This window comes from Colias eurytheme, chromosome 11 (genome assembly GCF_061535395.1).
Source record: "Colias eurytheme isolate Ceu_HAF_F1 chromosome 11, ilColEury1 Martin Lab GWU primary, whole genome shotgun sequence".
NCBI classification, from domain to species: Eukaryota; Metazoa; Arthropoda; class Insecta; order Lepidoptera; family Pieridae; genus Colias; species Colias eurytheme.
In genome coordinates this window covers 11,271,076-11,297,281 of record NC_142990.1, presented here as the reverse complement: position 1 = coordinate 11,297,281, position 26,206 = coordinate 11,271,076, and the positions used below count along the sequence as shown (strand labels likewise).

Genomic DNA, 26,206 nt, shown 5'->3' with positions numbered 1-26,206 from the left:
CGTTGATGGTTAAATTTCAAGGTCGCGTCATGGCAATACCGTCACGGGGTTCGGCGACGATTTTGGTATCTTTGAATATATAAACTGTATAATTTTAAACGTTTTCATTCAAGTTTTTTCAATTTTCAATTTTTTCAATCTTGCCGAAGAAGTTTCACTTCTGACACATGTGCTCAGTATAGACGCTCTTTTTACAAGAATTTGTATTATATTTAATATCTTTCGAAGCAGAAACAAACTAACAAAGTATAATTGCTTCGTTCTATATTTCATTTCCAGATAATAATAATTGTTAGATACATAAATCCAACATTTATTTGCCGGCATTTTGGCACACAAATATAGAAACATAGCAATTGAACTGTTTTGAATGATAATTAATATTTATTATTTATAAGTTTCCTTAAAAGATGGCGGTCAAAGAGCCCGCCAAAATAAGAAAACCTAAGGGCGTTTGTCCACTACAAGGAATTTTACGGTCCGGCATTCCGATTTTTTACGGTCCGGTATAGCACGCCATTAATCTATATACTAGCTTGTGCACTATACGTAATTTTACTGTCCGACATTTTACTTTTCCCTATTCCGGATGGTTTTTTGTGTCTACGAGTCGCTGTAGGTATAATTGTTTTCGAATGCCCACTTGCTTGGATTTTACAGCATATGCCAGTTGAAAGCAAGCTCTTGTTTTACTTTCTTTTAGTTGGCAATGAGATTTGAGAAGTCGGTATTGTTATTTTATATACATTGACCAAGCATTGACCTATAATTATTATCTAAGTAAGTGTTGGTAAGTTAAAGTTCAAGTGGGAATAGCTTTAGCTCCTCGTCACCGATTAAAATAAATAAGTGAAACACGCATTTTAAATCTCTTACGGAACTTTACTTTTTATTATAACGAAATAATATAATATTTCACCTTCTATATTTTTTACTCGTTTCTTGTAAAATGCAAAAACAATCATTTATGATAGCATTATACCGCCAAACTTCCTTGAACTGTACCGCACTGATCCGAGTAAAGACGGACAGGTGCACAAGCAATTCACCGGATTTTTCATGCCACACCGGACCGTAAAAAATCGGAATGCCGGACAGTAAAATTCCTTGTAGTGCACAAGCGCCCTAACACATGTTTGTGTCACATGGACGCGTACGCTCATTATCATACTTAATTAAATTTCGCCTTTCTTCACATCAAAGCGGCTGACATATTTCAATACTTGAGCGCACGTTATTTTGGTAAATATAATTTAACGATATAAATATTTATATTATGTTTGGAGAGCAATATCATCGCTGTAAGACGATTTTGTAGAGACAATATTTGATGTATTTTTCGTATATTTGCTGAAGAATGGTCCCTTTAGTTGTGAGAAGCGAAATAATAATGAGATCGGTTTATTTAGCTTCGATAAAATTTATAGAAAAGACAGTTATTGGCATCGAAGAAGGCAATTTAGAACTTAACTTACATTTACTCAATTTAGCAATTTTAGCATTTTATATTGGATTTATTCCTTGAACTGTGGTCTGTGCTTAAGGTATCGGTAAAGCCACAAATAGTCCGTAAAATTCACATTGTAACTTAAAAAATCCAATCTCCATTTGAGCCTTCTGTAACAAACATTACTTCAAATCGTTGTATATATTTATAAATCGTTATCTTAATACTATTATAAAGGCGAAAGTTTGTATGGATGTATGGATGTATGGATGTTTGTTACTCTTTCACGTAAAAACTACTGAACCGATTACAATGAAATTTAGCACACATATAGAGGGTAACTTGGATTAACACATATGATAGGTTTTATCCCGGAAATCCCACGGGAACGGGAACTATGCGGGTTTTCCTTTGAAAACGCGGGCGAAGCCGCGGGCGGAAATCTAGTCTTTACATAAATATATACCAGATTGTATTGAAAAAGAACGCACATAGCTTTATACTTTTTAGGGTTCCGTACCGAAACGTAAAACGGGACCCTATTACTGAGATTTTGTTGTGTGTCTGTCTCCAGGCTGTATATATCATAAACCGTGATAGCTAGAAAGCTGAAATTCACAAATGATGTATTTCCGTTGCCACTATAACAACAAATACTTTTTAATTTAAAAAAAAAACATAATTATATTTAGGGGGGTCTCCCCCTTGTACGGAACCCTTCGTGCGCGAGTCCGACTGGCACTTGGCCGGTTTTATTATTTCATTTACATCGTTCGTATAGCGTCGGATTTTCAGAGACAATTTTTCTGTTTCATGGCGACGCGGCGTTGTAATGAATAACAAAATAAGAGCAGCAAGCTGCTAAACTAATTATGTGCTGTGATGTTTCTCTTCAGTTTTATATTTTAATCTCACAAGAAACACATTTGCACTCGTCATGAAGCTCTGAAACCGATTAACATATTCACGACTTCAAATGTAAAAAAGCTGATACGTAAATCGCATACAACTATATCTCGATATAATTCTGTGGTAAATCGAACGGTACTGCCGGTATTTTAACTCAGCCACTCGTGACCCGCCAGAGCAATCGAATTTATTCTATTCTTTCAGTTTTATGTGTCTAAGTCAGGCATCCGCCCCGGAATGGCGCGAAAGGATGCGGGTTCGAGTCCCGCCTCGTGATCGAATTTTTTCTATTCTTTATAAATTTATATAATAAAAGATGTCAATATTCATCCTTTATTATATTATTACGAATAATCTAATTAAACAATAATGTATTATTGGCATTTTCGTACTTGATTCCTAACTTGTGAGCAATGGGCAGTAATATTCTTTACCTGTATTTAATAGAAGAATACTTACATTTTTCTCATAATAATGACGGCCATCATTAAAATCATCACCATAAGCCAATTTCTCAAATCTTCAGTCAAAGTACAATTAAATAATAAGGCGTTTCCTACAAACCAATAATCTTGATAGCTTCAAACGCAATCTTGAGCAATTTATTCGGCTCGATTGTAGCGACGAAATGATTATTGCCGGTCTTATAATCAGCTCTCATATCTACCATTTTCCTTATATCTATTGAACGAACGTGTTTTTAGTTTAAGGAAACTAGATAATCTTTCATTTTTATAAATAGTTGTTTTAGTATTTTAACTGACGTTTTCATGATTCTTATGGTGGTGGTAAATTTAAAGAGCAGATGAAGATAGCATTATAATTCAGAACTTTCTTAAGATGATAGTAAAATGTAGATATTAGTTGGTCTTGTTGGCGGAAGCTATGGTAAAAATCCTCTAAAGTGTAAACAGTTTTTTCCTTATCTGTAATTCAGTCATCTCTCTGTACGATTTCTCTATAACAAAAATGCCACGTTAATTAATATATTACCAATTTCTCTATATTTTAAGTGTATGATGTAGACTATCCCACTAATATTAGAAATGCGAAAGTTTGTGAGGATGTGTGTGTGTTTGTTATTCTTTCACGCAAATTCTACTTAACCGATTACAATGAAATTTAGCACACTTAAAGAGGGTAACTTGGATTAACACATAGGATAGGTTTGATGTGGGTTTTCCTTTGAAAACGCGGGCGAAGCCGCGGACGGAAATCTAGTATTATTATAATCGGAATATAAGATCCTTCAAATAAAAGGCCGCCTGCTTGCGTTCTACTGCTTTCCCAAAACTCTTTTTACCACCCCACTTATCTTATTACACCGTTAAGCGAATAAACATGATTCTAAGGGAGGAGATAAAAAGAAAAGCCCAGCTATCAAGATGGCATTACAATTTGGAGCTTCAAAAACACTATCCCTGAATTAACTGGGAGCAAAATCACTTGAATATTGGCGTCGCTCCAAACTGGCCCTCTGAAAGTCATCTGAAATTCAAAGTGTATACACAATTTTGCTAAGCGAATATATACGTTACGTGATTGTGATAAGGGATATGTGAAGAATTGGGTTCACATGATCGTCGTATGGATTGACTTCAAATGGGCGCGTGCTTTGAGATTGAGGATCCAAAATTGTAAATATAAGGTTCGTGTTGTATTGATATAATGGAGGAAGGCTGTGCTTGACGGTACTATTTATTTTATTTGTTTAATCCTTCCTACTAATCTTCTTATCTTATATATAAAAATGAATCGCAAAATGTGTTGGTAAGCGCATAACTCGAGAACGGCTGAACCGATTTTGATAATTCTTTTTTTATTATATTCCTTGAAGTACGAGGATGGTTTTTATGTAGAGAAAACGTAAATATGTACCACGGGCGAAGCCGGGGCGGACCGCTAGTAATATTATAAATGCGAAAGTTTGTGAGGATATGTGTGTATGTGTGTTTGTTACTCTTTCACGCAAATATTACTGAACCGATTACAATGAAATTTTGCACACATATAGAGGGTAACTTGGATTAACACATAGGATAGGTTTTATCCGAAAATCTCACGGGAACGGGAACTATGCGGGTTTTTCTTTTAAAACGTGGGAGAAGCCGCGGGCGGAAAACTAGTATTATAATAATATAGTGCCTTACAGTTTTTACAATTCTATTACAGTCTACATAATTCTTAGGCCCATTTATTGTGTTTGTTTATATAAGGTTATCAATATTAATTGTACAATGACCACGTGAAGAATTGACAATATTATGGGTTTCATCAAAATTTAAAAGTAAAAAGGTAATAAAAATTATGTATTATTTTTAAACTATTGCATAGCTTACCTTACCTACGCGGGCCTTAAGCGCGGGAACCGAATCGAGAAATTCCGTAACGAAAAAACCTCACGCTCCCCACTCCGACGGACACGGAGTGTGGCTTGAAGGCATGCTATGCAATAGCTTTACCGCGGCAGTCCCCGAGTGCCACACGTCTTTTTTTTAGTTTATAGAAACATAATTATTAGGGTGGGTCGAAAAATATTTTTTCCGAATTTCGATTTGTAATAGTGCGCAAAAGATGACCTGGGTAAAGACTTAAAAAGTTGTATATTTATTTTTAATATTTATTAATATTAATTACCCGCGCATGACGTTTAAAAATTCGGAAAAATTGTTAATATCGGATTTATTTTATCAGAGTTTATTGTAAGAACTACATGGTTTATAATGATAGTACATTCTTATATTCAGAGATAAACGTAATATAAACAATAATCAGCCTAAACTATTAGAGTAATCGTCCGTACAATGCGGGGGAAGGAGCGGGGAAAGAGGACGTAAACTGTCGCAGCCGCTGCTGTCGCTTCTGCTGTTTTGCAAGATGCGAAAATTAACAACGAAGTAATCGATAAGTCAAAATTGCGGCGAGCGAGATAAAAATTACGAAAAGAAACATTATCTCAAGGCCATTTAGACACTATACCTGCCTTATTTTTTGATGGACCAAAAGATAAAACCCTGAAAATTGTTATGAAAGGGGGCAAAAAATACCACTTGACATCAAAACCCTGAAAATTGTTATGAAAGGGGGCAAAAAATACCACTCGACATCCGTGGAAGAACACATTTCAATAATTAAAGAACCAGGATCGGTTTATGTCGGGTATGCCGTTCCAAGCCATGGAACTGCAAAAGGGTTAGAGTCAGCTATCTTTCAAACAGTAACAGGTCAATTAATTATGTCTCTAGAGGATACTCTTGTCATAGGTTGTGATGGGACGGTAACCAATACGGGCAAATACGGTGGAGTCATACGGCTTTTAGAAAAGCGTTTACAACGACCACTTCAATGGATCATATGCCTTTTACACTTAAATGAACTGCCCTTGAGACATTTATTTGCAAAACTTGATGGCACCACAACAGGACCTAATACTTATTCAGGTGCTATCGGAAAGTTATTAGATGATTGTGAGAAGCGACCTGTTATCGTGTTTGAAAGGATAGAAGGCATGTTACCAGACATTTCAAATGTAAAAGACCTCAGTTCTGATCAACGTTACCTTTATGATATCACATCTGCCGTCATAAGTGGTAAGTGCTCTCCCGATTCGTATAATCGCTCTCCGGGAAAAATGTCACATGCCAGGTGGCTAACAAAGGCTAACAGGATTTTGCGCTTATATGTGGCTACTGAGATTCCAACAAACGAACTGAAACAACTAGCTGTTTTTGTAGTGAAAGTATATTCTCCTATTTGGTTTGAAATCAAATTAAATCCGACGTGTAAAGATGGAGCAAGGCACTTTTGGAAGTTGGTTTATTATTCTAGATATCTTCCGCAAGAATTGCAGAGTGTTGTTGATCCTGTACTAAGGCGAAATGCTTTTTTTGCGCACCCAGAGAACTTGCTCCTGTCTATGTTATCTGATGAACAAAAACATGTAAGAGAACTTGCCGCTAGACGCATTTTAAAGGCGAGGAAACCATCAGAACCCCGTCAGCTTCGAGTTTTTGAAGTGCCAAAGATAAATTTAAACGCTTCGACATACATCGATTTGATAGACTGGCAGCAATCTTACTCGCAACCACCTATACTGACCAATGTCCCGGATGAGACTCTTCATTCCCTAGTTGAGTCAGGTGGTGATGATGAAGTCCTTTTCCTGCGGCTACCATGTCATACTCAAGCTGTGGAGCGAGCTGTTAAAACAGTGACCGAGGCATCTATGCAGCTTTGACATAAAAAAGCAAGAGAAGCTTTAATTAAAAATAAAATTAGATCACGAAAACTTATGCCTAAGTTCGAAAGTATAAAAGATTTTATCGTGATTTGAACATGTTTTATTATTATTTTGTCGTATTATTTGTTGATTTTTCTTTCTTAATAATAAAAATTAGTCCAAAAGCACTTTATTTTATTGGTTTACTTAGTTGTTTTTCCTATAGGTCACGAGAAATTAATTTTCAAATAAATTACAAAAATATCAAAAATTTCAGTTTTTCAAACTCAATGCGCGGGTAGAAGGGGCTAACCTAGAAATTTTTTTTTTCGTTATTTTTCCATTAATGTATGTGGGTCACGTTTTTTTTGCTATTACAAAACTTATTGGACAACTTTATTTTTTTCCATACAAAAGCGACCCACCCTAATAATTATGTTATTTGTTAATTCAAAATTCTATTCGTTTGAGAGAAGAGCATGTTTTCAACAGATGAAATGATGATTTGAACAAAAATAACAGCTTGACCGACTGACCTACCCTAAATTTCGCTTTTTACTCTTCATTTTAATTAGACAAAGAACACTTTACATTAAATTTATTATTATATCAATATTTTTTGTGATATTGGCCAAATATATCTCAATTGCGTTACATCTGTATTATAATAATATTATAAAGCTGAATAGTTTGTTTGAACGCGCTAATATCAGGAACTACTGGTCCGATTTCAAAAATTCTTTCGGTGTTAGATAGCCCATTAATCGAGGAAGGCTTAAAGCTATTATTATCATCACGCTAAGACCAACAGGAGCAGAGCAGTCCTTATGTCCTTTCTCAGGTATCAAGCTATCTTTGTACGAAATCAGACAGAATTAGTACTGCAAGTACTCAGGATGTGATGTTTGAATACCTAAGTCTATTTAAATTTTCTACACTCCTGATATTCCCTCTTAAAAATGCTTAAATTCTAGTTTTCAGTACTTTTGATTAAGCACAAACAAATATTATACTTCTTGTTATCAATTTATGAAACAATATTACAAGAAAATATTTCATATCATACCTATGAGAGCTTTTATTGGTCCCTGGGGAAAACAAAGAGAAAGTTGTGAGAGTAAACTATTAAATTACACAACAGAAATATTTACTTTTATTTCAGAGAAATGTTTCTTTGGTATTCTTTTCAAGGGGGTATTTTTTCCATACTTTCATCGTCGTCGTCGTCGTCGTTTCAGCCGTGGGACGTCCACTGCTGGACAAAGGCCTCCCTCAGGGTTTTCCACCACGACCGGTCACCGGCGGCCTGCATCCAGCGGCTCCCTGCCACTCGGACCAGGTCGTCTGTCCATCTTGTGGTCTCCATTCGAGAACCTTTCTGCCCCAACGACCATACTGTCATAAAGCATTATTATTTCCAGTTGGGGAAAGTGATGGCGCTATACGACCTATATAGCGCTGTCATTGTTTCACACTGGAATTAAAACTGCTTTTAATGATAACATTATAACCACCCGGGTCTAAGAAATATACAATCTATCTAGATTTGGTTGTGATTCATGAGACGATAACTTATAGGTATAAATTTATGGATCAGATAAATATGAGCAATTAATTTAATTTTAATTTAAAAAGACCTCGTTAATAAAAGTTTAGTACTATATTATAGTAACTTTTACAAGAAATATACAAATAATATTATCTGAACATAACATCTAGCACTTATAATTTTCAGAAAAAAATATGTTTAAAATTACTTTCAGCAATTAATTAATAAATATAATAAATCTTTCAACATTTATTTTATTCATTTTATCTCAAAAACATAAAACGAAACTAAATACATTAAATTTTATTTAAAAAAAAGACGTGTGACACTCGGGGACTGCCGCGGTAAAGCTATTGCATGCTATGTCTTCAAGCCACACCTCCGCGCCCGTGGAGTGGGGAGCGTGAAGTTTTTTCGTTACGGAATTTATGGATTCGGTCTCCGCGCTCAAGGCCCGCGATAGAAGCTATGCAATAGCTTAAAAACTCCCAAAACTACGAAAAATTAAAGGAAGTATCATCAATTCATGCTACTTCAAATTATACGGCCCTTGACATTCTAAATTACGGTAACAAAGAACAAGGGAGAATGAATAAAATTTCACTCGGGAAATAATTTAAATACTTTTATCTCATAATTTCAAAGGTACATAAATCATATTTTAGACGTAAGTAGGAAATGAAGTGAATAAAACTCAGGCACAGTTCTTTGAAATAAAATTGTTTGTAACATTCAAATACGGGTATTTATTTCAGATATTATGATAAATATTAAATATAAAAAGAATAGGTAGATACAAATTAAAATATTCTTCATCAAATAGTGACTTTTCTTCAAGAAATCTACATAAAAATCATATTTTTAGTGTTTAGTACCTCAGAACTTTCGACTGGGTGAGCAGATTTTGATAATTCTTTTTTATTTGATAGCTGGTGTGTTCCCATTTAAATTTAATTTTGTTCTGACAGTAATATAAAATCGGTTACATTTTGTTGTTAAAAATATTTCTTTAATCTATACTTAATATTATAAAGCTGAAGAGTTTGTTTGTTTGAACGCGCTAATCTCGGGAACTACTGGTCCGATTTGAAAAATTATTTCAGTGTTAGATAGCCCATTTATCAAGGAAGGCTATATATCATCACGCTAAGACAGGAGTGGACCACGCGGGTGAAACCGCGCGGCACAGCTAGTTACCTATAATATTGTTTATGTGTAACATTTTAATGTATTTTAGAATTTTATGCAAACGAAGAAAAGGGATATTATATTAATTTTATCAAATCCTTCTGCTATAACCGCAAAAAATAAATGTTGGTGTTTCAGTGTTACAAACAACGAGCTAAACATTAGAATTTAATTAGAAAATGCTTCAAAGACATTACTGTTGGGTTAATGAACTTAACCGTTATCGAGATAATATCTCCTCCCAATTACATGAAACAATGCTGGCAAAGAAACTTCAACAGAATCTGTTTAATTGGAAAACTTTTGTTTGAATTAAAAATGTCCAAATGAATTTAAAATGGAGTCACCATGATTTTATTCAAGAAAGTCTTAGTGTATAGAATACTGACAAGATTTTATCTAAAGTAAATAAAAAGGTGACTTTTTCGTTTACTTAGATAATTAGACTTAATTTAAAAACTATTAGATTTATTTAAAAATAGTTATCCGTTATAATATCATAACTAGCTTACCGACCGCGGATTCGCCCACTTTGTCTAAAACCTTATAAATTATATACCTACTAAAACCTTTCTCTTGAATCACTCGTTCTATTAAAAAAAACCGCATCAAAATCCGTTGCGAAGTTTTAAAGATTTAAGCATACATAGGGACATAGGGACAGAGAAAGTAACTTTGTTTTATACTATGTAGTGAAGTATACTTCTTACTAATAATAAAGGCCTTTGCCCAATATTATAAAATACTAGCGGTCCGCCCCGGCTTTGCCCATGGTACATATGAAAAATAGATGTTGGCCGATTCTCAGACTTACCCGATATGCACAGAAAATTTCATGAGAATCGGTCCACCCGTTTCGGAGGAGTATGCAGACTAACATTGTGACACGAGAATTTTATATATAAGATATTTGTTTATTCTAGATTAAAGGAAATAGGTACTACAAACGCGATTTATTATTTATATTATTAACTGAGAGTACTCTGATTTCTAAATGAATAATGCTCGCGTAAAATCAAACACAAGAGAATAATATTATTTCTTTTAATTTTATTTAGTTAGTACATTTTGTGTTTCATCTACATTTTCTTACATCTATTACTTGAATAAACACAATGCAATCACAAGCATTAACACAACCAAAGCAATACTAAGTGAATAGTTCCCGCTAATCGCTTTAAGGAAGGCTTACTGGCGCCTGCTCTATTCTGATAAACTCTATGTAAATTATATAGTTTAACTAAACTAACTAAACTTTTATCTATACTAGTATTGTATAAGTTTTATGAAGCTATGGTATAAAAATTGATGTTGTCCGATTCTCAAACCTACCCGTTATGCACACAAAATATCGAAACGAATGAACAGATTACGATGTTTTTAAAAGCTGTATTTTTACCAGATAATAAGGCTATTATTTTTAATGTACACTTGGGTGAACATTTAGTAGATTAAAAATTAAATTAAAATTATAGATAGGTAAATGCATATTATTTTTCAAACTCTTTAAATAACCTTTAAATACAGTATATAACTAATCTTCAGTACTTACATAAATTCATTATAATATGTTTTGTAACTGAACATTACGTACATATTATAAGCTGTATTCCAACTAAAAACACTCAATTTAAGAAGTTACTACAAATATATTTACCTCGCAAGTCCCAACTTTAGTTCATTTGGTTAAAATCTTAACGAATTAGTCCCGCATCTTAGCGCGAATAATGTCGTAGCTAACTACGCTCGAATTATATTTTCGACAGTGTAAAGGCTTAATTATGCAAACTTTAAGCCTTAAAATAAACACATGCAGCAAATTTTGAACGTCAACAAAACTTCATACTTCGTGCTGATGTAAAATCTATGTATATAATGTTTAACGTTTTACATATTATGCTGTAGTATATTTTGTACTGTGCCCCGCGGTTTTACCCGTATTGCTCTGCTCCTGTTGGTCTTAGCGAGATGATATATAGCCTTTAGCCTTCCTCGATAAAATGGGCTATCTAACACCGATAGAATTTTTCACCAGTACTTCTTGAGATTAACGCGTACAAACAAACTATTCAGCTTTATAATATAAGTATAGATGTTAGAAGTGTTTTTTATTACATGGGTTGTACTGGTAGGAAGAAGAACGTTAGAGAGGGTTTGAATAATACATTTAAGACCTTTTCCCCTTAATGAGCTTCACCTGTAGGCTGCATGTTTCTCTCCATAATACACGGGTACCACCAGAAGGAAGATACCCGGTCCTTTGGAAGGCTTACGTGGGGACACAGGTCCAACACGCAGAGGCCCTTTAGAGAATTTAATGTGTTGTGGGACACCAGCCGCAGCCTGCCCATGACTGCACTATAGAGATACAGCCCTGGGCAGTCCGCGGCCAATGTAGGACTATTGCAGAAAAATGGAATAAACAAAACTGGGTTATGGAAGGGGGTGTTAGATGGACTGGTATATTGGTTCTATGGGGACTATGGACGTCTGCCTTTTCAATATTAAAAATTGAAAATAATGGCAGACGGTGACTCGCCAATTCGGTCGATGGGCTCCCAAAAAGGTTACCGATAATGGCAACAAGGGGGCAACATCTCACCTGTATGTTTATTATAAGGACATCCATTTCTCTACATCCTGTATAAATAACATCTAACAACATTCATAGCAATCTTCTGCAAGCATCTGAGGTGACACAAAATCCCATATACACAATTTAGCACTCAAAACTTGCAGAAGTCGCCTTTCAATTCAACAAACAAGTAATAACTAAGAATAAACTCTCGCAAATCAAAACTGCAAGCCCACGATTCAGCTTAATCCCCTGTTATTACGTTGTGGGTTCGAGAAAAATCCAGAACGCTATTTATTTTTCTTTGCAATATTTTGCAAACTTCATCAAGTATGTTTAAATCTATAAAATATATACTAATATTATAAAGCTGAAGAGTTTGTTTGTTTGAACGCGCTAATCTCGGGAACTACTGGTACGATTTGAAAAATTCTCTCGGTGTTAGATAGCCCATTTATCGAGGAAGGCTATAATATCATCACGCTACGGCCAACAGGAGTGGAGCCACGGGGATGAAACCGCGCGGAGCAACTAGTAACGAATATACGCTTTAATGTTAATCTGTGTGCAAACTGATAAAATATTGAGCTTTTATTATTACAATAGAACACAGACGATCATTGTAGAAATTTGTATGTTTGTCTGTTTGTATATTTTAATAGGTGTGTTGAAAGTCATAGCGATAAGATGACAAAAAAATATTATTTATTGAAGGGAGGACATAGGTTTTATCTCGGAGATCGGAAATAATGATGGTTTTTCTTTGACTACGCGGGCGAAGCCGCTGGCGGAAACCTAGGAGTAAAAATACAATTTTGTACATAATTATTAATTACTGTCTTCTCTACTCCGTATCTATTATGTTAAACGGGTGAGTCATAAAACATCAATAGATCGATTTACCAAAACAATTTGAATATAAATGAAATATGTAAATTAGTGAGCAATGTCCAATAGCGAATGACTGATTCGTTTTCAAAGAGAACTTTTAAGTGAGTTGTAACAACTCAAAGTTTTGGAAACATCTCTATTTAGCGGAAATCTACCGTTTGTTAAAGCCGCTGGAAGCTATAATATTATAAGATAGTATAAATCTTCTTATATATAAAAATGAATCGCAAAATGTGTTGGTAAGCGCATAACTCGAGAACGGCTGAACCGATTTCGATAATTCTTTTTTTATTATATTCCTTGAAGTACGAGGATGGTTCTTATACGTAGAGAAAACGTAAATATGTACCACGGGCGAAGCCGGGGCGGACCGCTAGTTTAATATACAAAAAACATTAGATTAACTATATTGTCACCAAGCCTTGATAAGTGTACATTTTTTTATTTGAATGAAATCTGTCCATTTAGAAATTACCTATTAGACTTAATTAGTCTAGCCGTGACCAAGATCGTTGCAAAGTATGCGACACGTCGGGATAAATCGCGTTTAAAATCTTTAATTTCTAAATATACAATAACCGCGTAAAATAAAACAAGAATAATTATAGTCTTTAAATCTGTCCGTTTATAGAGGGTCGAAATTGCGGCTAAACGAGTCGGTTACATACAAACGTACAGGTGAAGCTAATAAAAGTCTGTTAACAAAGTCGCTGTCGTTGTCTGTCCGTCCGTGTATGCTTAAATATTGTAAACAATAATCATCACGCTACGACCAATAGGAGCAGTGCAATGCGGATAAAACCGCGGGGCACAGTTAGTAGTACAATAATGCAAAAGGTACACAGAATGAAAGCCACGTTTAATTTGTACTCTTAATTCTTCCGGTAAAATATAAACTAAAGTACTTTTAAATACAGGCTTCGAGTTAACTGGATAATTAGCAAAAAGTTAAGAAAGTTTCTGCTTAGTTTCCTTGCGAAATGAAGTAACAAACTTAATGTTTATAATATTTTACTTGCGATTTCTGTATAATTGATAAAACTGATTTTATAAAGAGGATTTTCTTTGTTTGTTTGGCTTGGTAAAGTTCTGGGCCTATTTTTTACGAAAGCTTCATTATTAGGAAGTGACAGAAACTATATTTTAATATTTTTTTATTTTAAGTACGAAAATATGAACTCATGTACTCTGAATTATGTACAGGCATAATTTTATTTATAGTGATGATATTATGCACTTAATGTATACTAGGACACGCAATCAAAATATGTATTAATATTCAGTATTGTTTCGTTTGTCAAGTTATTCAGTTTGCAATGTAAATAATGTAATATCTGGTAAATTATATTATATCGAATATCAAAGGCAGAATGTACAAAGCGTTTTGAGTAAAAACCAGCGCTATATTTTTTTAATAAATGATAAATTGTTGTTTTTATCTTTAAAAATATGCGAATATTATACGTTAATTAAAATACTCTGATATAAACTATCTTATGTGTTATTTCAAGGTACCCTCTAAGTGTGTGAAAAGTTTCATGAAAATCGGTTTAGCAGTTCTTGCGTGAAGAGTAACAATACATCCATACATACAAACTTTCGCAATTTTAATATCAGTAGGATTTAAATGCTATAAAACTAATACTTAAAAAGAAATTACTTTCCTCTTCAACTTCAATGAAACCCGTCACAGAGTAAACTATGAAACATTAAACTAATCTTCTAGAAGCTTCCATTTTGTTTCCCACTCATTTACGTTAATCTGAAACACTATCTGATTGAAAGATAAATATACTTAAATGATAAAAGTCTGTGTCGACGCATTAATCGATTTGAATCAGTATTATGTAAATGATATCATCTCTCCATTTACTAAGCAATTTTGTATTAATAAGGTAGTTTCAATCGTATAAAATAATAACGACTAAAATTATTTCCTTCGTTCAATTTTAAAATTTTCGTTTCGTACGCGTAATAGTCTCAAAGTTAACTATTAAAACCTCATGTGTGTCACTATGCAATTAATATGGAAATGTGCCCAGGATTATCCCCCGCGAAGAATTTATAAAACTGCAACTCTGAATGTGAAAAAGCAATGAATAAATCTCATTTCTCTGCTTCAAGTTGAGAGACAAATTAATTTTAATATTAATAAAAACTTCAGGTTAATATGTTATTTTACAAATGCGAAATTTCCGCGGGATTTTCGGGATAAAACCTATCATAATATCCTATGAGTTAATCCAAATTACCCTCTATAAGTGTGCTTAATTTCATTAATTAAATACTATATACTTTACAATGCATCATGGCATACCTATGATCTGAACATCCTTACTGTATGGCTGTTACACCACATACACATAGGTGGACGCAAGATAGAGTGCGCGCCACGTCGTGACGGCCAGGTAGGGTGGTGTCCGTTAGCCTGGTGACGGGCAGCCGCTGATGGGGTCACGGACGAATTCAACCATGCTTGTGGCCCCGTCGTTGATGCGGCTTTGGTCGATAGGAATCCGATATAACCCATGTTCCCTTCCCCGAAGGCCGTGGGTATCTATGCAAGATTTCCCGACTTAAAAAAAAAGTGACACGTCCGTAAGGGCTGTAGCTGGGTAGTATATACGTAGCAGTATTCCCTTAGAGGAATCGTAGCACCCTGGAATGAAGAAGATTAAGGCAGTCATGTAAGCATGTGCCATGTGTGAAAAAAACAAACTTATAAGCCAACGTAATCAAAGAACACCTACGTTTATGCTGCAAATTTTCGCAAATTTCAACATTCACGGGAATGAAAACCTACAGGGAACGCAGAATCTTGAAATTTGGTAAAAAATAACATCTTATAGCACAGATAAAGGTAAAATTTGGAAAAATTACTGTTACAACCAATAACAAAAAAAAACACGTTTAAGGAACCCTTGGTTCAACTCGCACCTGGCCGGTTTTATTTTATTAGTAAGCTAGTGCCTTCCGGTTGTTTCCATTAAAATTATATTTATAATTTAGAAGATTTTACACGTGACATAATATGTGTTCAACTTAAAAGCATCCATGCACCTACATGTAATTATCAACCAAGTAACGATATATCCGTGTGTCTGTGTGTATTTGTGTCGTATTGCTAAGACTTTAGGAAGTAACCTGTGCATTGTGTTGATCATCAGTGAGTTAGTAACGAATACAGGGGTTCTTCAATGTCAATAAAATGTATGTAGATAATAACATGTGTTATAAACTTGAAATAATGCATTTCTACTGATATAATAAAAAAATGTAAACCACACCAGCGTTATATAAAAAAAAAAGTGAAGTCCCGTGTCCCCGTAGTGGGGTAGGGGGCAGATGCATTATTCATACATCTGTTTCACTGATCGATTTTTCTTTATGGACAAGTAGGTGATCAGCCTTCTGTGTCCTGCCAGACCGAGACATTTTTTTTTTTCGTCTCCACCGGGAATCGAACCCAGGACCCCTCGGTTCTACGCTCACGCGTCAACCACTGTACCAAGGAGGCGGTCAAGTTATATAAGCAGCCAAAAATATTATAAGTCGTCTTCGGATATATTATAATAAAAATTCGAATAAAATGTCAAGCGGTTCACCTTCACCGCCAACCAATACTATGTATGTGTAATGGCGCCTCCAGATTAGTGCCGTGAATTCACATACGAATTCACGCTGCGAACTCAGGGCACAAGTTATATCCGTATGAGATGTTCGCATTCGTTCGAGAGACTCGCCGCGAACTGGGCGTATCTAAATACTGCTGCTAAAACCGCTATGTTCTATGGGTACTGTAGTTCCCTAACAGTTATGTACCTAGGTAAAATGGCACTGGCTCACTCCTACACTCAATAATGCGCTCGTTCTATTCAGTCCGGCATCGGCCGTCGACTGACAACTACAGACTAATGACCACCACTGGTGTACGTGAGACAATGTATATTATATCTATTTCATCCCGTCCGATTAGGGCCCTTCTGGCCTCCTCCACTCAAGCGACAGCTCAAGCCGAGGTTCGTGGTCCCCGTCAAGGGGGGACGCCCTTGTGCATGTCGCTACCAGGGTGAACCTTCAGTTCAGCCCCGCGTCCGCGTTAAAATGTAGAAGCCCTTCTGGCTAACATTGAGAGACACCACAAAAAAAAATCTATTTCATAGATACACTAAAGGTACTAACTAGTACAAAGCCACGAATTTCGCGATAACCGACCACAATCTCGTCACGCTTGTTCACGGAGTTTCACTGCATGAATGTGGAGCCGCCATAATACATGTGAGTATATAAATGTCAGATATTTTTGTCCATAATAAGTCCAATCTAGTCTGATAATAATAAAATCATCTGTTGCAATATAAAAGCTGTGACTCAAGCCAATAGTCAGTCTCGAATGGTCGACGAAGAAAGATCATCCAAGATGAAACTGGTTCATAAAAAATATTTTAATTGTTCAACTAAAATAATATTTTTTTAGACACACATTAAGTATGTATTTCACGTTGCAGCTTATTGTATTGTGCATCGCGGTTGCAGCCGTGTCTGGGACGGCGGTGCCGTCAAACGATGTGCAGGTTCTGCGATACTACAATGACAACATTGGTGTTGGCAAATACCGTTATGCGTAAGTGATGTAATTTCATTAAACGTAATGTTCGTACAACAATTATTATATACTTAATAGTATAAAGCGCGTCACACACGGTGAAGATGCTATAATATTTTATCTTAAGATACTGTAATATTTTATATTACAGTATCTTAAGGTAGCCGGTGTCATTGCGTAATAAGACCCCTGTAGAACCGCCATCCTGTTACAACTGACCGAAATTTTGTGGGTCATTTGTAACAGGATGGCGGTTCTACAGGGCTCTTAGTAAAATATTATAGTATCTTCACCGTGTGTGACGCGCTTAATACATATTATAGTATTTCACACATAAATTGGTGTTAACATATTGTGTTTATATGAATTACTAGGTTTCCGCCCAAGGCTTCGCCCGCGCAGTCAAAGAAAAACCCGCATAGTTCCCGTTCCCGTGGGATTTAAGGGATTGCGTCATTTTACCAGGATAAAAAGTAGCCTATGTCCTTTCTCGGGTATCAAAATATCTCCATACCAAATTTCATGAAAATTGGTTCAGTAGTTTAGGCGTGATTGAGTAACAGACAGAGTTACTTTCGCATTTATAATATTAGTATGGATTTTATTCTAATCTAAAACTCCTATTAATTCAATTTTGAAGAATGTAGAGCGTGAAATAATTTTTATTTGAATGCATTAATTTTTCTTATAGGTTTGAGCAATCGGATGGATCAAAACACGAACAGCAAGGTAGCCTCATCAACGAAGGTCTCGAAGACGAGGCAATCGCTGTCATGGGTTACTACTCATGGGTAGCACCTGATGGTGACACTTACATAGTGACTTATTTCGCTGACTCTAACGGCTACAGGTCCGCATTAACAGTACAACCTGAAGGAATACCGAGACCAATTCATAAGGTTCAAAGGCTTTATTCTTCAGCTTTTTTAGGAACGGTCCTTGGTTAAACATTTGAATAAGCCATCCCCGCGGTCCGCCTAAAGCAAAGGGGGCGCAAAGTAAGGACTTAGAAAATTTTTGATCAAAAGTGAAAAAAAATTTTTTTTTGCGCGTCGACGGAGCCCCGCTTCGCGGGGCTCCTATTTCTGTGTAGTTTTTTTTTAAGAAACCTAACCTAACCTAACCTAATGAAAACCATCTTTGAGGGCGAATATCTCGGCCATTTTTGATTTTAGAGAAAAGTTGTTCCTATAAAACATGCTTATATTAGCGTAATCTTTACGATAAAACAATAATAAATAGGTGTTATAATGACACCAACTCCATCAAAAATTTTCTAAGTCCTGCGCCCCCTTTGCTTTAGTCCAACCCATCCCCGTATAAGTTTTAGAAGTGTTTTGATCTTTGTCAGCTTTACAGTCCTCCTCAGTCCAACTTAGTGTAGCATTACGCAGTATCACCGCGCTCAGTTCCGACTCACCTTGAACTAGCTGTTCCGATTCAAATAAACTAAACAAATTATAATTAATTTGTAAGAATTAAGTTTGTATGTCAAAACTTTGCCCTAAATTAAATTATTATCTAAACAATAACTGACTGGTCAATTGCATTGATACATAATAACCGTTAAAAATTATTGAGTTACACTCGATGTATTTTAAAAACATTTTGGTGACTTTTTGGCGCATAAATCCTGTTTTTTGTATTTTTTATGTACCCAACGACATGGGCCAAGGCGAATCAATTCACACGACTATCACATTAAACGATAAGAAGTACCAAATTAATTATTGTAGACATATTTCTTATTAATTATTTGTAGATATCATATCTATACTAATATTATAAAGCTGAAGAGTTTGTTTGTTTGTTTGTTTGAACGCGCTAATCTCGGGAACAACTGGTCCGATTTGAAAAATTATTTCGGTGTTGGATAGCAAATTTATCAAGGAAGGCTATAGTAGGCTTATATATCATCACGCTAAGACCAACAGAAGCGGAGCCACGCGGGTGAAACCGCGAAGCGCAGCTAGTCCATACTAATATTATAAATGCGAAAGTAACTCTGTCTGTCTGTCTGTTACTCAATCACGCCTTAACTACTGAACCAATTTGCATGAAATTTGGTATAGAGATATTTTGATACCCGAGAAAGGACATAGGCTACTTTTTACCCCGGGACATAGGATAGGTTTTATCCCGGAAATCCCACGGGAATGGGAACTAGGTATGCGGGCTTTTTCTTTGACTGCGCGGGCGAAGCCGAGGGCGGAAAGCTAGTTTCTTATAAACTCAAAAAACATAACGCTCCTGTCGCAGCTGAGTAAGCGCGGTAAGTTTATTTAATTCTGCAATACCTACGCTACGTCCGACTAATTACTGGGTGCAATTTTGCACAAAGAGCCGTTAAATCTTCATTCAACATTACATTCTTCGCTCTTTATTCACAACTCTAACATTTGGAGCTCGTTAGGTATGTTTTAGTGACACATTTTGCTAATTTAAGGCATTTTAAATAATTACTCATGCTAGATCTATGCATTGTGCCATCGTAGAGCTTTATATGCCGTGCTTTGTGAATTATACAATGCTAGCTGTGACCCACGGTTTTCCCCTTCTATTAGTCATAGCGTGCTTATACATGTTACATGTATAGCCTTAAGCGCGTCACACACGGTGAACTTTTGTGGGTCATTTGTAACAGGATGGCGGTTCTACAGGAGTCTTAGTACGCAATGACAAAAAGAAAAATGATGGTCCGAACGCTGATACCGGATGCGTAAAGATACTGTAAAATAAAATAGAACAGTATCTTAAGATAAAATATTATAGTATCTTCACCGTGTGTGAAGCGCTTTATAGCTTTCCTGAATATATGGACTATCTAACACGAAAATAATTTCTCAAATTGTACCAGTAGTTCTTGAGATTAGCGTGCTCAAGAAGTCTTCAATTCTTAAAAACCAAAACTTTAAAAGCGAAATATTGTTATTATGCATAAGTTTCAGCTTATTCTCGGCGAAGTTGTTAATAATTTTGAACTGTATCATAAGGGAATAAAGTGGAAAATCATGTAACGATAAGTTCGCTTGGGGATAATTGCAAATCGCCGTTTATTTTGAATCTTTCTGGATCACTGCCAGGGTATTCTTTTACAGTAAAGTCGATAAAAGTGAAATAAAGTTTTTGAGCAAATTGTGCCTTCGTGTGAAGTGTGAACATTTGTTATGCCTTTAAATGCCAGAATCTTTTGTGATGTACTTAGAAACATGTCAACTTCTACAACTTGTCTACAACATAGCTACACTTTTGATGCCAGTCATAATATGGATATCTGCTTAGGAGTCAATTTATATATAAGGATCTCAATTGTCTTGTATTTTTCTGACTGTTATTTCAAAGCACCTTTAGTTGGTTAATTTTATTATTGTTTTAATTTGAAACAATTTAACTGTTTATAAATATAGACCGATATAAAAACTAAATTAGCTGTGTCTGACCGCCAGTTTAAGCGTACATTCCAAAAGGCGACACTAATTTTAATGAAATTTAGAACAGAGATATCATACTTTTTGTCAAGTAAACAAAACTCGATGTAAGTGAACTAGGGGAATTAAAAATATTTGTTAACTAGGAATGTACACGAACGAATGCATGCTAGCCGCGTGCATAAGCTAGTAGCCTAAATCATAATAAATGTATAAATTTTAAAATATTTACGAAATAGCAACTCATAGTTCGCTTGGTTGCATTTTAATATGCAAATGAAATTAAAAGGGAAATGTCAAGGCTTATACAAAAATGCTGTTCTGTGCACAAAATGTATATTTTGGTACAGTGGTTGACGCGTGAGCGTAGCACCGAGGGGTCCTGAGTTCGATTCCCGGTGGAAACTAAGAAAAAAAAATGTCTCGGTCTGGTAGGACACAGAAGGCTGATCGCTTGTCTCTAAAGAAAATCGATCAGTGAAACAGATGTATAATGCATCTGCCCCTTACCCTACTAGGGGACATGAGACTTCACTTTTATTATAAGTAAACTAATCAGTTTATTCTATAATAGGTACTTTCTTTCTGCGTCGATTTTAACAAATTATTTTTACAAAAACCACTCTTTCTATTAAAAAAAACATCATCAAAATCCGTTGCATAGTTTTAAAGATATAAGCATACACTTCCCAGTAGAGTCGAATCAAGTTTTCTACCATTTGACGCTTCTTTATTGTCACCGATGTTCGTGTACGTAATGATATCAGATTGGAACATTCTAGAAGCGATTTGAATACGAATACGACGTTTGATCTTCGGCTTTTTAATTCCAGCGTGATTTGATTCGATTCGTCACGTATTTTGAATTTCAATTTTGTGCGAGTGACAAACTAAGATTATTCATATCCTTAATCTATACTAATATTATAAAGCTGAAGAGTTTGTTTGTTTGTACGCGCTAATCTCGGGAACTACTGGTCCGATTTGAAAAATTCTTTCGGTGTTAGGTATAATATATCATCTCACTAAGGCGCGGGACATATACAAGCGGCGCGGCACGCATCGGGCGCACCGCGGGCGCGCTGCCGGTGCGCATCGGGTGCGCTGTTGGCGTCCAAAAATGATATTTATATAGAGTGGTTAAATGCATTTTCTTCATGCATAATTTAGTAAAATTATGTTTTTTGTGCTAAAAGAGATTAACATTAATTTGAAAGTAACGATTTTGTTTTGATAATTCCTTGTAAGTAAATAGCGAGGATAACCCCACGATTGCAAATATATCTTTGTTGGAAATGTTGGAATTTACTTGGAAAATTTTATAGTACTTTTAAAGTAATTTTAAAGTAGTACTGGTGTAATGATGGAAGAAAAGAAGGTTAAAATAACACAAAATTTATATTGTACTAGCGGTCCGCCCCGGCTTCGCCCGTGGTACATATTTCGCAATAAAAGGTAGCCTATGTTCTTTCTCAGGGTCTAAAGATTATCTGTGCCAAATTTCATCAAAATCGGTCCAGTAGTTTATGCGTGAAAACCATACATGCATACATACATACATACATACATACATACATACAAACCTTTCCTCTTTATAATACATATTAGTATAGATAAAATATGGTTTTCAAACACAGGTTTACATTTAAACCATATAAATCTTATCATTAAAAATCTCAGTTCAAAAGTATTTACAGTAACTGATCATTCCACAATACTACTACAATTACAAATAAATAAAAAAACACAATCAAAATCAGGATTATCTTTATTTCTGACATTGTAAATACATGGGAACTTTCATTATGCTCTTCTTCATTTTCACTTTCCCTACTGCCATCACCTGTGTAAATCATTTCATCGATTAATTCAATTCACCTTTAAAAACAAAACGAAGAAGGGTATGTAATAGCAGCTCTATATAATTCCACACAGAGAGAACACGTGCAGTCACCACCAATATTTAAAGACGACTGACGGATTTTTGAGTTTTTTCATTTTTGACTGACAGGCTACCGTCTCCTACCACCCGACTTGTTTTTGATTGTGTATGACCGTGAATTGACCTCTATTTGGATGCGATGGGGGAAGCGCGCCTGCGGTACGCCTGCGGTACGCCCGCGGCGCAACCGTGGCGTGCCGCCTCGTCGCCTTCCCAAAATTCTTTCATACAAAATGTAGAAGAAGGACGTGGTGCAAAACAGATTGAAGAGGCGCGCTTATGGCACGCCCGCACCCGCGCCGCTTGTGTTTGACCCGCGCCTAAGACCAACAGGAGCGGAGCACAGCTAGTTTATAATATTTTGTACAGAATATGATAACGCATTATGGATTAATTTTTTTTCTTTCAAATATTATGTTTAATACATTCAAAAACGAATTAATTCTTATTCAAAGAAGTATAGTCTATTTCGGGTATTTATTTAGAATTAAAATACATAAAGATCCACGAAGTTTATTCGCTTGGAGTTATTTTGTTAATGGGGATAAAGATCTTTCCTTAGAATGTAATGAAAATTTTTGGTAAATTACAAAACACGATGAATTAAAATATCTTCTTATACAACTACTTTATAAAATTATAAAATATTATAAAATTATTATTCTGGCACTTTTATTTATTTTGCACAACCATGTTATTGACTCATTTATTTTCCTCGTCTTTTCTGGGTTGCCTGGTAGAGATCGCTGCCAGCGATAAGGCCGCCTACTGTACATTGTTATATTATATTTTTAAGTTTGTAAAATGTATTCTATAAGGTGTACAATAAAGTATTTTTCATTCATTCATTCATTACTTTCGGATTACGGTACCTATTGGTCGTGTTTTATGTCTATGTAACAATATTAAGCATTTAATTATTACGAAATAATAAAATTACAAGAAGATGTACTATATAAAAAAGCTTTCCGACTGCGTAGTCTAAGTAAAAACTCGCATAGTTCCCGTTCTCGTTAGATTTCCGAAATAAAAACTATGCTATGTCCTTTCTCAGGTTTCAAGCTGTCTTTGTAGCAAATTTCATCTTTATCGGTTCAGTATTGTGGCGTAAAGAAGTGGCAGACTTACAGACAGAGTTACTTTTGCGTTTAAAAAATTTACAGTATGGATTCAAATGCCGACAATGCTTTTTACAATAATTATTCCATAACCGAACATAATATTTTGCAATTTGTACAAAGCAGCTAAAAACATTCGAAGACTTTTCCAGAATATTAAAATACCAAAAGATAAATTAACGTTTTTACATACATTAGTTTTGGGTTTCGTGTCAGCTGTCAGCAGTGTGAGGCTGAATACAAAATGTTCAACAAAGTTGTCTCTTTTCGACCCTATGTGTTTTTATTGGCTTTTTTCTTATGAGAATATATTTTCTTCATTGTGTTGCGTGTTTGTTAAGTTGTTGTTATAGCTGTGGCTCAATGGTGAGGACTTTGAACTTCAAATAAGTCGGGGGTTCGAGTTTCGATAAATTGATTTTTCAATTTATCTGCGCACGTTGTAACATCACCAAGCTCGAACGGTGAAGAAAAACATCGTGAAGAAACCGACAAGTCAAAAAATCTAAAGTTCGATTAGATGAAATAGATTATTTTCGTATATATTTATGTTATTAACACCTATCAGTTTATTTCATTTTTCACAAGCCATACATATCTATAAAAATAAACAGTAGGGTCTTTTATATCTTTGTGATTCCAAATCATTTACCTTTCAAACTCCGGAATTTACGATCCCTAAAAAAATCGTAAAAAGCTAAAACACTTGCACTATAACGTTATATGACGTGTATCGACAATATTTTGATAAAGGAAGCAGAAATAAAATCATACATCATGTAAATAGAGAGACGGTGTATATTTATTGCATATTTTACAATAAATTATGCACATCAGCAGAACTGCACTTTAACCCTTATTAAAACGCTGGGAGCTATACTTCCCACGTCTCAGATTGAAGTAAATCGTGTTTTATTTTTATATGCTTAAACCTAATGCAGTGTAATATTTATCTACGCAATCTTAACATTCTAGAGAACTGTTTTTCATGGAAATACTTTTCAGAGAATTATTACATGTCATGGTAAACACACGTCAAAGTCAGGTGACGTGATTTTGCAGCCGAAAACGACCGTTATTTTTTAGTTTTTGGTGTAGTGTGTGTCTAAAAATCTTTTTTAGTTGGTATAAGCGACTTATTTATTGTTATTCGTTATTTCCTGATCAGATAATTAGAAATCTTAACTCAATACATTAGTATTTACATATTGTTTTTATTTTGTTTTAGAAAAATGCCATTTTTATGTTGAAATCATTCATTTTTCAATTCCCGAATTCTTCCCTCAGTAAAAGAAACTTGCATTGATGAGTACTTTCACCTCCTTTATTAAAAAACTTGATCTTTATAATTTTTTACGATAACATTAAATTCACAAGTGGAGTCAGGGCAACTAACTAGTGTTTTAAAATATTGATGTCTGGAGTGGACACTGGGAGCTATAGTTCCCACTTTTCCAAACTTTTTACAAGAGAGAACAGATGACGGGATATATACTTCCCACCGAAAAAAGGGTACTTCCCCCCCACTAACCCCTTTTTTGTGTGTATTTTTGAAATCTACGACCCAAAATTACCCAGGAACGTATCTTACTTTTTTGTTAGCTCCTCCACAGGCTCGCGTTTGAATAAGGGTTAAATACATTTTAGTTATTGCATTACCAATTATATTATTATATGTATATATCTTTTGGTATGGTATATTATATCTTATTTTAGTGTGTATATTATGACTGTATTTTTAGTAACATCTATTTATGTTTAACTTTTTACCTACCTCCGCTGTAGTAATATTGTTTTTCACACAATCTGTTGGTTGCCTGGAAGAGATTACATGTTAGTAATAAGGCCGCCCTCTGTGTTGTTTGTACTAGTTTAAGTTCTATTGTACCCACTTTTGTTATGTTGGCAGCACAATAAAGTGTTTAAAATAAATAAAATAAAATAAATACCAACCATATTACGTTTAACAATTATGCTTAGGTATAATATAGTGATCTATAGTAATTTTATAAAGCTAAGGGGTTCTTTTGTATTTTGTACTTGTCTCAGAAACTATTGATTCGAATAAAAACATATTTCTGTGATGCCCATTTATCGAGTAAGAAATGTATCAAGCTCTGGCCTACTTATAATAACGGAGAAATTAAAAATGTTGCAAACACGTTCTTTTTGGTCGCTGAAGAATTTATTTTTATAATATGATAGTTAAAGGAGATATTTTAGAACGATTTACTCTATGATGGATTGTTACAACTGAACTGTTAATCAGGAAAACCGAAATCCGTCTAACCCCTCACAGCCCTCTGATGAATTGGCTGTGGCTGTAATTTGTGA

General features: G+C 35.0%; 1 protein-coding gene across 1 annotated transcript; it reads left to right on the top strand.

Annotated features, from left to right (window-relative positions):
- The first annotated feature begins 16,638 nt into the window (after positions 1–16,638).
- LOC149904877 (flexible cuticle protein 12-like) lies at positions 16,639–18,384 on the top strand. Its single transcript, XM_090107106.1, has 4 exons — positions 16,639–16,707; positions 16,964–17,056; positions 17,287–17,402; positions 18,076–18,384. Exons 1-4 carry the CDS (start codon positions 16,639–16,641, stop codon positions 18,329–18,331), a joined length of 534 nt encoding a protein of 177 aa, XP_089963232.1. The 3' UTR covers positions 18,332–18,384.
- The last annotated feature ends 7,822 nt before the right edge of the window (positions 18,385–26,206 follow it).